This window comes from Bos indicus x Bos taurus, chromosome 11, assembly GCF_003369695.1.
Source record: "Bos indicus x Bos taurus breed Angus x Brahman F1 hybrid chromosome 11, Bos_hybrid_MaternalHap_v2.0, whole genome shotgun sequence".
NCBI lineage: Eukaryota > Metazoa > Chordata > Mammalia > Artiodactyla > Bovidae > Bos > Bos indicus x Bos taurus.
In genome coordinates this window covers 95,037,798-95,049,993 of record NC_040086.1, presented here as the reverse complement: position 1 = coordinate 95,049,993, position 12,196 = coordinate 95,037,798, and the positions used below count along the sequence as shown (strand labels likewise).

Here is a 12,196-nt window from a genome sequence, read left to right as displayed (position 1 = left end):
GCCCCGCGCGCAGCCACTTCCGGCGCTCTGGTGGAAGTGCGGTTCCGGGTCGCTGCTCTGCTCGCCGGCCGGCCGTGGGGGCTGGTGACGCGGGCCGGCGCTCACGAGAGGCCCCGGAGGCGGGGCTCTGCCGGCTGCCCAGAGAGCGGCAGGTGGGCGGGCGGGGGCCGGAGACGGGAGCAGGCCTCTATTTCCCTCGGTGGCCTCGGTGTGCCCCCAAAGCGGCGCCGACTGGGTTGCCCAGGACCCAAGCCGGGGGGGCAGTGCCAGGGTGCCGGACAGGGCGAGGGTGGGGGCAGAGGCGGGCTCTTCGGCCTGGGAATCTGGAACCTGGGGTCCCGGAACTCCCCCCCTCCACCGCTCACCTGCGCGACCTTAGACAAGTCACTCCTCATTTCTGGGTCTCAGTTCCCCTGCTGTCAAGTGGGAGAGACATTGGGTCCCTCCTGGCTTTGACAGTCCACGTACGGGCGGGTCTGGGAGGAGCCTGAGTGAGTGGGATCGAAACTGCCGTGGCAGGTGGCTGGCCCCCCGAGCATTTGGCAGTCGTCTTCCAACTTTGCCGTCCTTTTTCTCAGCGATTTTCTGAATGTGAATCAAGGCTCTGGGGTTCTGGCCAGGTAAATAGTGTGTGACTGTCAGAATCAACTGAAATAAATACTGGCCCTGGGAAGACCTTAATCTCATTGAAGTTGTCGTGCTCAGGGCTCCCAAGGCGAAATGAGTTTACCCACTTACTACAATGAGAGATTCTGTTCTTTGTGCCTTTAAGTGAAACTCTCAGGCAAATCACAAATGCAAAGACCAGGGTGAGGGAGGGTAGACCACTGAGGATTATGGTAATGACAGGTTTTCTCTCCCCCCACCCCCCACCTTGATCCTTCCTGCCTCCTCTTCCACTCTGCCCGTCCCCCCAACATTTTGACCTTACACTTGAGAGGAAATATCCAATGCATTTTATCTTTGTCTTCATGCAGGACAGAAAGCTTTGACCTCCAAGCTGTTTTAAATCTAATAGATAAGCCAGGTGAGTAGGTGGTTTACAGACACTGAAGGCAAACTTTTGAAGAATTGCACAGACTTAAATGGATGCTCAGAAGTGGTAAGCAGTCATTTGTAGATCTTAGAGCTTCCTCATTAGAGGTCTTAGAGCAGAGCTTAGATATCCGCCAGAAAACATCAGAAGTTAAGATTGGAACCAGAATGTTAATGTTTCATGCATGATGGGAGGAAGAGATGTTTGAATCTGGTGTGTAGTATCATGGAACACATTGTACAAAAAAAGAAACTAACGAGGTAATTTTAATCACTCTTTAAGAAAACCACACAGCATTTCCAGGAAACATTTAAGGATGTTTCCTGATACAGTGCAGTTGGCTGGCTTTCCTGTTTTTTTTAGAAAAAAGTTGTCAACATTTTCTAGTGAACAGCTGATTCCACACCATCTTGGAACATCAGAACATTACATCTTTTCCCTGTATTGAGTTACATGTTTTTGTCTAAACTGTAGTCATACTTAATATTATTAGGGGAAGAATTCAAAAACATTATGTTAATGTTTCCCCTGGGAAATTTTGCTTAATGTGTTGTATGCCACAGCCAATGTGATGTAATTTAAAAAAAGAGTAAAGACTTGTGGGTTCCTGGGTTCCAAAGCACTGCACTTTAGCCACACAATCTTTGGCATATTACTTCACCTCCCTAAAACTGGATTTTCTTATCTGTATATGCATCTGTCACACCTGAGTGCTTTGTAAATGTTTAGTAATTGTGTCCTAGTAAGTGTGCATGTAAAATTATGAAACTTAATTTTGAAACCTAAAGCTTAACAAAGCAACCCAGATAGGAAATTTCTCTGATGTTTAATTTAGAGCTCTCTTTCATCTGATTTATAGATACTCCTGTGCCACAGACCTTTGGCCTTCATTTCAGTGGGAATGCAGCTAGTTTGGATAACTGGGCCTTTTTAGGCACCTGTCTCGGAATTCCTGGTTGCTGGCCTAACAATTGTTGTAGCGGTCAAGCACTGGTCATCAGTGTAGGAGAGCCACACAGCAAAATGTTTGCAAAACTGAAGAAGAAAATTGCAGAAGAGACTGCTGTCGCTCAGAGGCCAGGAGGTGCTACTAGGATCCCACGATCAGTGAGCAAAGAGTCCGTTGCCTCCATGGGAGCTGACTCAGGAGATGACTTTGTAAGTACCTTCTGTAGTTCTTAATATTTGGTACAGCCTCATTATATTTAAAAAATAGTATTTCACAGAATCATTCCGGTAAGTATTTTCTTTTAAAATTGCAAAGATGATTTGTAGTTTATATCTGATTCTTCTTATTCTGAGGTGCTTTTCTTTTTTTTTTCGCGGGTCTCTTTCCATATTCTCTACTTTCTCCTCTTGTACTCTTTTTTCCATCTATATAAAACCTTGTGCATCATCTTCTGTATTCTGTTTCTCAGAGTACTTTGGCCTGTTGTCTCTGCACGTATATATACTTTACGTCATTGTTACTTAGTGAAGTCTGTGCATTTGGCATGGAATTAGCCAGGGAATTACCACTGTTTTTATGGGAAAATTGATGAAAAGATGGCACTGATGGCTGCACTTTGTCCCTTATTTGTAAAGTATCTTTGTAGTTGGAAAGATTTGAGAATGCTACTGTGTTAAGTAAGTATCATGCCTTGGGATTAAAATTGTGTCTGTGGCATATGACAGGATCTTCTTAAAGTCAGATAAGTTAAAAGAAGTTATTTATAAAGCTTGATATATGTAAAAGAATGTATATAATGTAAATATATTGTATAGGGCATAAAAATAAAATGAATGCTTTTTAAGTCTGTCACTTAGGCAGAGAGCTAGATTTTTGTCAATACTGTGTGTTCCTTCCTGGTTCCCTTCCCTTTCCTCCCCTTCAGATAACCCATCCTACAGTTTGTGTATATTGTTCCTTTGCTTTTTAAAATATCCTGCCAGATACATATATATTCATAAACAACCTGTTGCTTATTTTCAGACTTTGTAAGAACAATGCACTGCGCGTGGCTCATTTATTTTTACTGCTGTGTAACACCCTGGCATTTGAAAAAGGCCACAGTGGGTCTCTGTCTTTTACTGGTGATAGATACTTGAGTTGTTTCCATGGTCAGATGAGTCGACCTCCTCTCTTATACTACCTGTTCAGGTCAGATTACATGGCAGAAGCTATTAGGTTATTGGGGTGGAATAATAGATTACCAGATCTAAATTACTGGCTCCTGTATTGAAGAGGAAATATAAATGCACATTTGAGCACCAGGCTGAAGGATGTAGTTTTAATGCTGAGTTCTCTGGCAGAGGTACTTGCCTTGGCATCATGCTGACTCGCTAAGTGAAGTCTCTCATCTCAAATGCATTCCAGATATAGAAATTGGCTTGAATCCAGGAAATACTTTGCTGTGTGACTTCTGAAGTTATCTGTTTGAATTTATTCAAATTCTGATTCTGATCCTCACTCCCTGTCTCCAGACTCTTGATTTTCATTACATATCTCTCTCCAACCAGGCACCTTTCCTCTGGTATTTCAAGTCCTGAATGTATTAACTCTATTTCCACCTTTGCACCTTTGTCCCCCAGGTCACCAGCAAGAAAGCTTGGCAACATTTTAGACTCTTCTTCACTTCTTGGTGTCTAGTCTGTCAGCAAGTATTTTGGTTTCCATCTCCTGTCTCAGACTTACCCTTTGTACTCCACTTACTAGTAGTCCATTTATTGTTGTTTAATTGCTAAGCCGTGTCTGACTCTTTGCAGTCCCATGGACTGTCGCCCACCAGGCTCCTCTGTCTGTGGGATTTCCCAGTCAAGAATACTGGAGTGGGTTGCCTCTATTAACTCCCCAAAACAGATCTGTTCATGTCTCTCCGATGCTTCAAACTTCTCTGTGGCTTCCCATCATCTTCAGGATGAAGTGCAAAGTCATTGTTATGTATAATGGTTAACCCCTGTGGTCGTGACACAGCTTACCCATCCACCTTATCTCACTCTACATTCCTACACCCTGTGCTCCCTCCATACTGAACTTACTGTACTTTATGGAACAGACAACTTTGCATCATGCCTACAAGTGTTCACATATGCTATCTCCTCTCTGGAACTTCTCCTGTTCCCCTCCTCTCACTTCTGCATTTTTCTGGCAGATTTTGTTCATCCTGCAAGACTTGGCTCACATGTTGCTTCCAGGAAGCCCTTTTGACCTGACCTGCCCCCTCACCCTCTCTAACCTTCATCCCTCCTGGCTGTATCTGTCTCTTGACCCTCTCATCCTCTGTAATAGCACCTGTTACACTGCATTGTTCCTGATGATTTGCTTCTTTGTCTCTTCCACTAAACTGGGAGCTGCTTGAGAGGCAATAGAGTAGTGGTTGGGAGCCCAGGTCAGGTTAGGGAGGCAGACCTGGGTTTGATGGCTCTTCCGTTATTGTGTAACCTTGGGCGAGTCTTTTTCACTTTTCTGTGCCTTAGTTTCCTCATCTATAAAATAAGAACAATACCCATCTTTATTAAAGTCTGTGTGTTGCAGAGTCGTGGGGGGAGGGTTCTCCCCTAAGTTCAGTTATTCATTAGAAGAGTTCACAGGACTCAGCATATAGTTTTATTCACTGCTATCATTTATCACAGGGAAAACATTTATTACGAAGCATAATTAGCAAAGGGGGAATGTGCATGGGCAGAATCTGGAGGGAAGCAGGCACAGGCTTCCAGGAGTCCTTTCCAGGGGAGCTGCCTGGCGCACACTTGTTTCCCTCAGCAAGGAACTGTGACAGCACAGGAGAAGATGTTGTCTATCAGGGAAGCTCAGTAGAGACTCAGCGCTCAGGAATTTTACTGAAGGCTAGTCTTACAGGCACCTTCTGCCTAGCATTTACCACAATTCCAGACTTCTAGAAGGAAGACACGTGAAAGGGTTAATAGCCTCAGTAGGGAGGCCAGAGGTCCCCAAGTGGCAGGAGGAAATAAACTACAAGTGGTAAACATTTTTTTTTTTCCTTTTTCTTTTCTCTTCTAATCCTGTGTCATCATGGCGACAGCTGGTTCTGCCTGAACTTAACTTTATCTCAAACCTTGAGCTAACCAATGCTTTTTTTCTCATGGAAATGTCTTTCTTAAGCCATGTTAATGAATTTTGTATTTGCTTGGAAATCTGCCTGTCTTCAAGATTCATATCCATTGTTTTATTGTGGGTGGGGGGGTGACTCACCTGTGCCAGTGCTATCTCAAAATGCATGTTGGAGTGAGGGGGTGAGGGGCCTGGTGCAACTCTGCAGCTTGCTAGCAGGTATATAACTTCATGCTGAAAACTAACAAGGGGGCACTCTTTCTGTTCCCTTCTGATGTCTATGTCAGAAGCTTTCTCTGTCTCTTTTTATACTTTAATAAAACTTTGCTGCACAAAAGCTCTGAGTGATCAAGCTTCGTCTTTGGTCCCAGATCAAATTCATCTCCTCTGGAGGCCATGAATCCCAGCGTCATTCACAGCTCGTAGCAGCAACCTTTCACGTGTTAGGCATAAATCACATTTTTTGTACAATTGGTTTAGGTACCATGAGCCATTCTTACCAGGAATGGTGAGAACCCTTGTAAAATCTAAGTTCCTGTGGGCTAGCCAGGGGGTCACCTTACAAGCCGGCTTTGCCAAGGACAGCAGTCTCAGGCCTACGACATGAGCTCTTTTCTGCACAGTGTGTGAAACACTTAGTAGTGCCTGGCTCTTAAGCACTTAGTAATTGGTAGTTGCTGCAACTGCTGCTGCTTAGACAGGGACTCCTTTTCATCACTGTTCGCAGTGCGGACAACAATACTAAGAATAGGTGTCTCAGTGCCGATAATAATCATAGTTTCTACTGCTGTGTATTAAAGCTAATTATGTGCCAGGCTCTGTTTTAGACCTGACAAGTTTTGATTTGTTTACCTCCTCGTCACAGCTCTGTGATGCTGATTATGTCTGTTAACCACATTTTACATGTGAGGAAGCCAGTGCACAGAGAAGTTGACCAACTGGTCCAAGTTCTTATAGATTATAAGTGATGATGATGTAACTTTAGCCTGGGCCTGCCACCTCCTGAAACCCCCTTTAACCATTCCTGTGACTGGGTCTCCATAAATGTTGGATGAGTAAATGGGTAGATGGATAAATAAATATTTAAAATGAATTTTTGAACCACTCATTATTTTGCCAATAAATGGGGAAGACTGAGGACTGGATATTAGATACTATTATTTTTAATTTTGTTAGGTGTAATAATGGTATTGTGGCTATAAAGGAAAATGTTTTTATGTTTTATAAGTGTTTGTCAAAAGTGATTTATAGTACTATAATAAAATTTGATAAAACAAATGTGAAAAATCAGCAGTTGTTAAAGTAAACCACTCTCCCTACTCTTCTGTATTTTTAAAATTTTATAATCAAATGTAGGAAGATAAAGTGATTTATTTATTAGCAGTAGTAAACATTGCCCAAAGTAATAATAGTGCCCATATGTTTTAATAATCTAGATTATTGGGAAAATTTGATGTCTCATTAATATAATAATTAACTGAATATATATTTTCTGCTAAAGGTTTTGACGCATTTTAGAACCATAGATTGATATCCCTTTGTTTTATAGATGAAGATACTGAAACTTTATCAATGTCAGTGATAGATTCTTTTTTAAAATATTTGTTCATTTATGGCTGCATTGGTTCTCAGTTGTGTCATGCAAGGTCTTCGTTGTGGTGTTTGGGATCCTTCACTGTGGCACACAGGCGTAGTTGCCCTGGGGCATGTGGAATCTTAGTTCCTGGACCAGGGATCAAACCCACAGCCTCTGCATTGGAAGGCAGATTCTCAACCACTGGACCACCAGTAAAGTCCCAGTGACAGACCACCCAGCCTTCAATCCCTTGCTAAAGAACCTTCCTCCCTTTACCCCAGGATTTTACCTTTGGGAAAATAAAGTGATTTACTTTTTCATCTGAAAATATATTTTTTGTGTTATGTACTTGGTACAGTATGATCATTGGTAGCTCAGCTGGTAAAGAATCTGCCCACAGTTCAGAAGACCCCAGTTCGATTCCTGGGTCGGGAAGATAATGGATTTGTTTCCCACCAGGTATTCCAATACCATGTGCACACACACACACACACACAATTTATCTATTTTGCATCTTATATCTCCTCACTTTATAGATGGAGAGACTGTTGCTTCTTCTTTATAGGTAGAGAAGCTTTTTAGTGATCACTTAACGGGTAACCAAACCTGAAATAAGAGTTGTCGATTTCTGGTTATGTGGTCTCACGCTGCTAAAAATCCATATATGAATACAGCGTCTCTGTCTCAACAGGCTTCTGATGGAAGCAGCTCCAGAGAAGATCTTTCATCCCAGCTTTTGAGAAGGAATGAACAGATACGGAAATTAGAGGCCAGACTTTCTGGTATGTCCAGGAACTCATAAGAAGCAACCAAGGGAAAATTGCCTTGCACCTGACCCTCTCTCCCTATTAAAAAGCCACATAGCATAACCTTACAGCTATTCTAACATATTTTGATCTTCTTAGTCAAAAAGGAGCAACTTGTACCCCCTTTGTTTCCTTCTTTTGTTAGTGTATTGAATAGTGTAAATCCAAAACTGAAGTTTTAAAGTTAAAAAAAAAAACAACTTATGTTTTTCTGCTCCTGAGATTTCTAGCTGTGGATATAAATGTATTAAAAATTATATGTAGATTTAGCCATCTTTCTCCCATTGGCCGAGCTTGCTTCAGGTGGAAAGGGCTAGGGATAGCGTTTTCATGGTTTGGGCTATAAATACTGGATTCTTCAGCACCAGACACGGTTTGGTGCTCCATTGCCACTTGCTCAGATACATATCACCTGTGTAATATCATTCTGGGTCTTTGGGCTGCTCTTTAGTGGTATTTCAGACTTCAGTGCCTGTATAGAAGCTGTAACTCTCATTATGTCTTTTGTGTGCAGTTTACAATGTACACAAGTCCCATTATAGTCTTTGCCTGAGCAGGGCATGTCTGTGATAGAGTTGTGAGTTCTTACTTTGGTTTCTGCCAGTGGATACATTCTGAAAGCTTCAGCCTGTGAAGTGGTCAGTGGTTTCTGTGTTTGTTTTTGTCCCTTGGCCTTAGGCCCATTTGACTGGAATGAAAGCACCAGACTACAGAATTCACCAAGTTGTGTGTGAGATATTTGTGTGTGTCTAGTTATCAAGGCCCGTAGCGTAACTCACAGCTACTAGACAGCCCATTATCTCATTTTGTTCTCACTCTTGCCTAACAAGACTTAGTGAGATTAAGGTCACACAGGTAGTAGGTGGTAAAGCTGGAATCCAAACCCAGATTTGCCTGATGCTAGAGTCCCTGCTTTTCACTACAGTCTGCTTGAAACTCAAGTGTCATTATCCTGTGACCTCTGCCTGTAAGCAGTATCAGTAACAGAGGTGAAATAACTTTACACTTGTTCAGTGTTGGGGAGAAAGCTGTAAGGTAATATGCATCTTCCCTAAATTGTTTGGGCTTGACTGATGTTAGAGAAGGGACAGGCAAGAAGACTGACAGTAATTAAGTGCATTTATGTTCTAGGCTCAGTATGAATAAGAAGAACAACCACAATAGCAGCTACCCTTTATTGAGCATTGTATCCCACTTGCCTAAAGCACTTAGTTTATTATCTAATTAAGGCAATAGAACATTTCATTTATTATCTAATACATCCTTTGTGGTAGATACAGTTAATACCATAATTTCATAAATGAAGAAACTAATACTTAGGATCAGTAATTTGCTTAAGGTCTCTCAGCTCAGGACTGACTCAGTTGGGATTTGAACTAGAGCCTGTCTACTTTTCCACTATGCCATACTATCTTCTTTGGCTACCCAGGTAATTAATTCTGACTTTCACCTTCAGTATGGCATAGGCCACTCAGTTCTGTGGCTGACTTGATTCTAGGGAGTTCAGTGCTTTGATTGCACAGGCACTGCTGTGGTGGGGGTTTTGCTGTTGTCCTGACCACTGTCACTCAGTCGTGTGGACTGTAAGTGAGCTGTTCATTGAATTCCTTTGTCTGTCCTACTGCCAAGAATGGGAAGGACAGTGCAAACTGAGATTTGGATTTCAGTAATGAGAGAATAGTGGTTTTTGTGGCAGGGCATTTGTGATGGCCAGACCAGGCCCAATTCTTGTTTTTTCTCCAGGCTAAACAAACCTGCCTGTCTGTAGTCAACATTTACACTGTGGGTAGTTTGTACTATACTTGTTTACCTGTGTTGTTCATTGTTAATGGGAGGCTGTCTACCCAGCGCTCCTTAACAGGAATGGTTTTCAGGTTGAGAAAATCATCATCATTTTCATTCATTTTTTTTGTTGTTGTTTGTTTTGTTTAATTAACTTCCTTTCCTGATGTTTGTCCATGCCTGGTATGTGCGTCACACTCCTCACCAAGACTATGCTGAACAGGTCCGCACCTTGCAGAAGATAAAAGAGAAGCTTGAAATTGCCTTAGAAAAACACCAGGATTGTACGTATTTTTTTTCCTGCTTTTTTCAATTTTTCCAGGGTTTAGTTTTTTGAAACAAAACAGTAGTGTGTGGTTAACTTTGCCTTTCATCATAGCTCAAGTCTTTATTATATGAGTAGCATACTTCTTAATTGAGTTGATATAACATTTATTTGATAGTTATAAGCATATAATTCATACTTATGTTGTCTTATGGGCATGTTTCTTAGGAGAAGGATGTTATGTGTATCATCCAGTTAACTGGTTTATGGGCTGCCCTTAGATTTTAGGAAAATCTAGTGCCTGTCCATGGGCCTAGATTAAGAAACTTTGGTTCTAGCCATAGCTTCGTAGCTGCTATGTTCAATAACTGGGGGAAATCTCTGTCATCACTCCTCCAACAATGGACATACATTTTGTTTAGTTTATCCTAAGTTATATGTTTTCCTTTGGGTTCAATCCAAGAAAGATGCTAGTAGAAGTAGAAAGTTATTTTTTATGGGTATAATATATGCTAAAAAAATATTTTTTTAAGGAAAATAAAGTGAAAGAAAGGTTTGTTTTGCTTTGTTTTGACTTTTGTTTTAATTCTGTTGAATAGTAGTAGCCATCACTTAGCAGTAGCACTGGTGTTTTCTGGCAGGCTGCCTGACTCAGTGTTCTATCCCTGTATCATTTTAAAAGTACCCTTTGACATCTTCCTACATGTGTGTACTTGACTATAACAACAGCAACAACAGCGACCAACAGGAAATAAGCTAAAACAGACCTGAGGTTTATTACTAAGGCCAAAAGCTTCTGGGAAAGTCAAGATGGGTCAGGTTTTTCCCAGTCTCATAATCCACTTTTGTGACCGTGGCCTTTTTGTTAGGTGACAGTTATAACTATAACCACATGGGCTATTTGTCATGCTGTTTCTGAAATATCTCCATATCTCAAATAGAGCCTCTTTATTAACAGCTTCCATGAGGAAATTCCAAGAGCAGAATGAGACGTTCCAGGCCAACAGAGCCAGGATGGCAGAAGGACTGGCTTTGGCGTTGGCCAGAAAGGACCAGGTATTTTACGCGCGGCACTGCCTGGAACTGGTGGGAAGTCTCACGTGGTGACGTGCTTTCAAAACTCATGCCATAAACTTGGTAGCAAATATTTACAATCTAGGAGAAAAGGGTTGTGCTATGTAAGTTCTTTGAGAGTTCGTTTGGCTGTAGGGTGGGAAATTATCCAGAAGCTTTATAGTTGTGATCGTGAAATGTGTCCATATGTGAGAGTATCCTTTTCCAACTGTGTAGCTGTGTAAAATAGACAAGGAAAGGAAGTAGTGTGTCCATAATCTGGTGGTGAGCCCCAAGATAAGGGGAAAAAAGTCTCTGCCCTCCAAAAACCTGTCTGAAAGCCTAGTCCCAAGCACTTACCTTGATATAGTGGAGAAGGTGCTGTTAAGCTAGCGGTCATCCATAATGTACATAGTTCTTACAACCTCTGTCCCAAGGTTCTTCATCCCCAACCAGCTAGACTGAGAGGAACTTCTGTAACCTCAATAGAACCATCCATTGAAAGATGCTGAATAAATGACAGTAGAAAAGGAAAATAATACTACTACTGGTTATTAATTATAAAGTTTATTTTGTTCAGTGGCATTTTAAATTTAAGATAAACATCAAATATTGTAATGATTGTGGAGAAGGAAATGGCAACCCACTCCTGTATTCTTGCCTGGAGAATCCCAGGGACAGGGAAGCCTGGTGGGCTGCCGTCTATGGGGTTGCACAGAGTCGGACACGACTGAAGCGACTTAGCATGCATGCATGCATTGGAAAAGGAAATAGCAACCCACTCCAGTATTCTTGCCTGGAGAATCCCAGGGACAGAGGAGCCTGGTGGGCTGCCGTCTATGGGATTGCACAGAGTCGGACACCACTGAAGGGACTTAGCATGCTTGCATTATAATGATAATTTTGATTTATTAAGACGGGGTCAATGTATTATATTACATTGCATTGAAGAAAACACATAATTTATTTCATCTTCAGTAAGTGGGGTGGTTGGTTGGCTTGTTTTACAGTGTGTAGTAGTCATCTCAGACATTAACCAGCTAGGAGAAAACATCATTCAGCAATACTTAGTGAATAACTGTGGTGTGAATGTAAATGAAGAAATAATCTAGCATTGGTGGACTTGATTGTAGGCAGTTAGGATACAGCCTTTTGTCCCAGTGGTTATTTTTTCCCCTCTTCTGTGATTGGTGAATAAGAGGCATAATCCTTTCTTCTTTAACTTTTACCAGATGGCAAGAAGGATATTGGTAAAAATTAAAATGAGAAGGAAAATAATGATCAGGGACTCCTGAAGACCACGCTGTTCACCTCTTTTTCAGTAAATTAATTTTTAAGTATCAACTGCAGAGTTACCAACTCAGCTGCTCCCTGCTACCAACTCCTAAGAAATAATAATAGTACTCAGAGACAGAGACTCAGAAAGAAGCTGAAAGCTGCATCAGAAGAGCTATATAGCTTTATGTGCTCTTGGTAGAAGTTTTCTGGCTTATATTTGTGCTCTAGAATTTTATATAAAATTCATTTTCTTCTCCTTTTAGGACTCTTGGCTTTCTTACTGTTAAGCCAACATCGTGGTTTTTTTAATGTGCTGTTTTGTTTGATTGATATGTTGCTTTGGGTGGGG

General features: G+C 41.6%; 1 protein-coding gene across 6 annotated transcripts in view; it reads left to right on the top strand.

Annotated features, from left to right (window-relative positions):
* GOLGA1 (golgin A1) overlaps positions 1-12,196 on the top strand; it is a 44,072-nt gene continuing 31,876 nt past the window's right edge. The window contains exons 1-7 of one of the 6 annotated variants that reach the window (XM_027556253.1): positions 37-152; positions 520-620; positions 978-1,027; positions 1,896-2,194; positions 7,355-7,445; positions 9,461-9,535; positions 10,475-10,572. In XM_027556253.1, the coding sequence (XP_027412054.1) occupies positions 2,060-2,194; positions 7,355-7,445; positions 9,461-9,535; positions 10,475-10,572 (399 nt within the window). In that variant the 5' untranslated portion in view covers positions 37-152; positions 520-620; positions 978-1,027; positions 1,896-2,059. Of the gene's footprint in view, positions 621-977; positions 1,103-1,895; positions 2,195-7,354; positions 7,446-9,460; positions 9,536-10,474; positions 10,573-12,196 lie in introns of all 6 variants that reach the window. The other 5 variants (XM_027556250.1, XM_027556252.1, XM_027556249.1 and 2 more) reach the window with 5 other exon arrangements.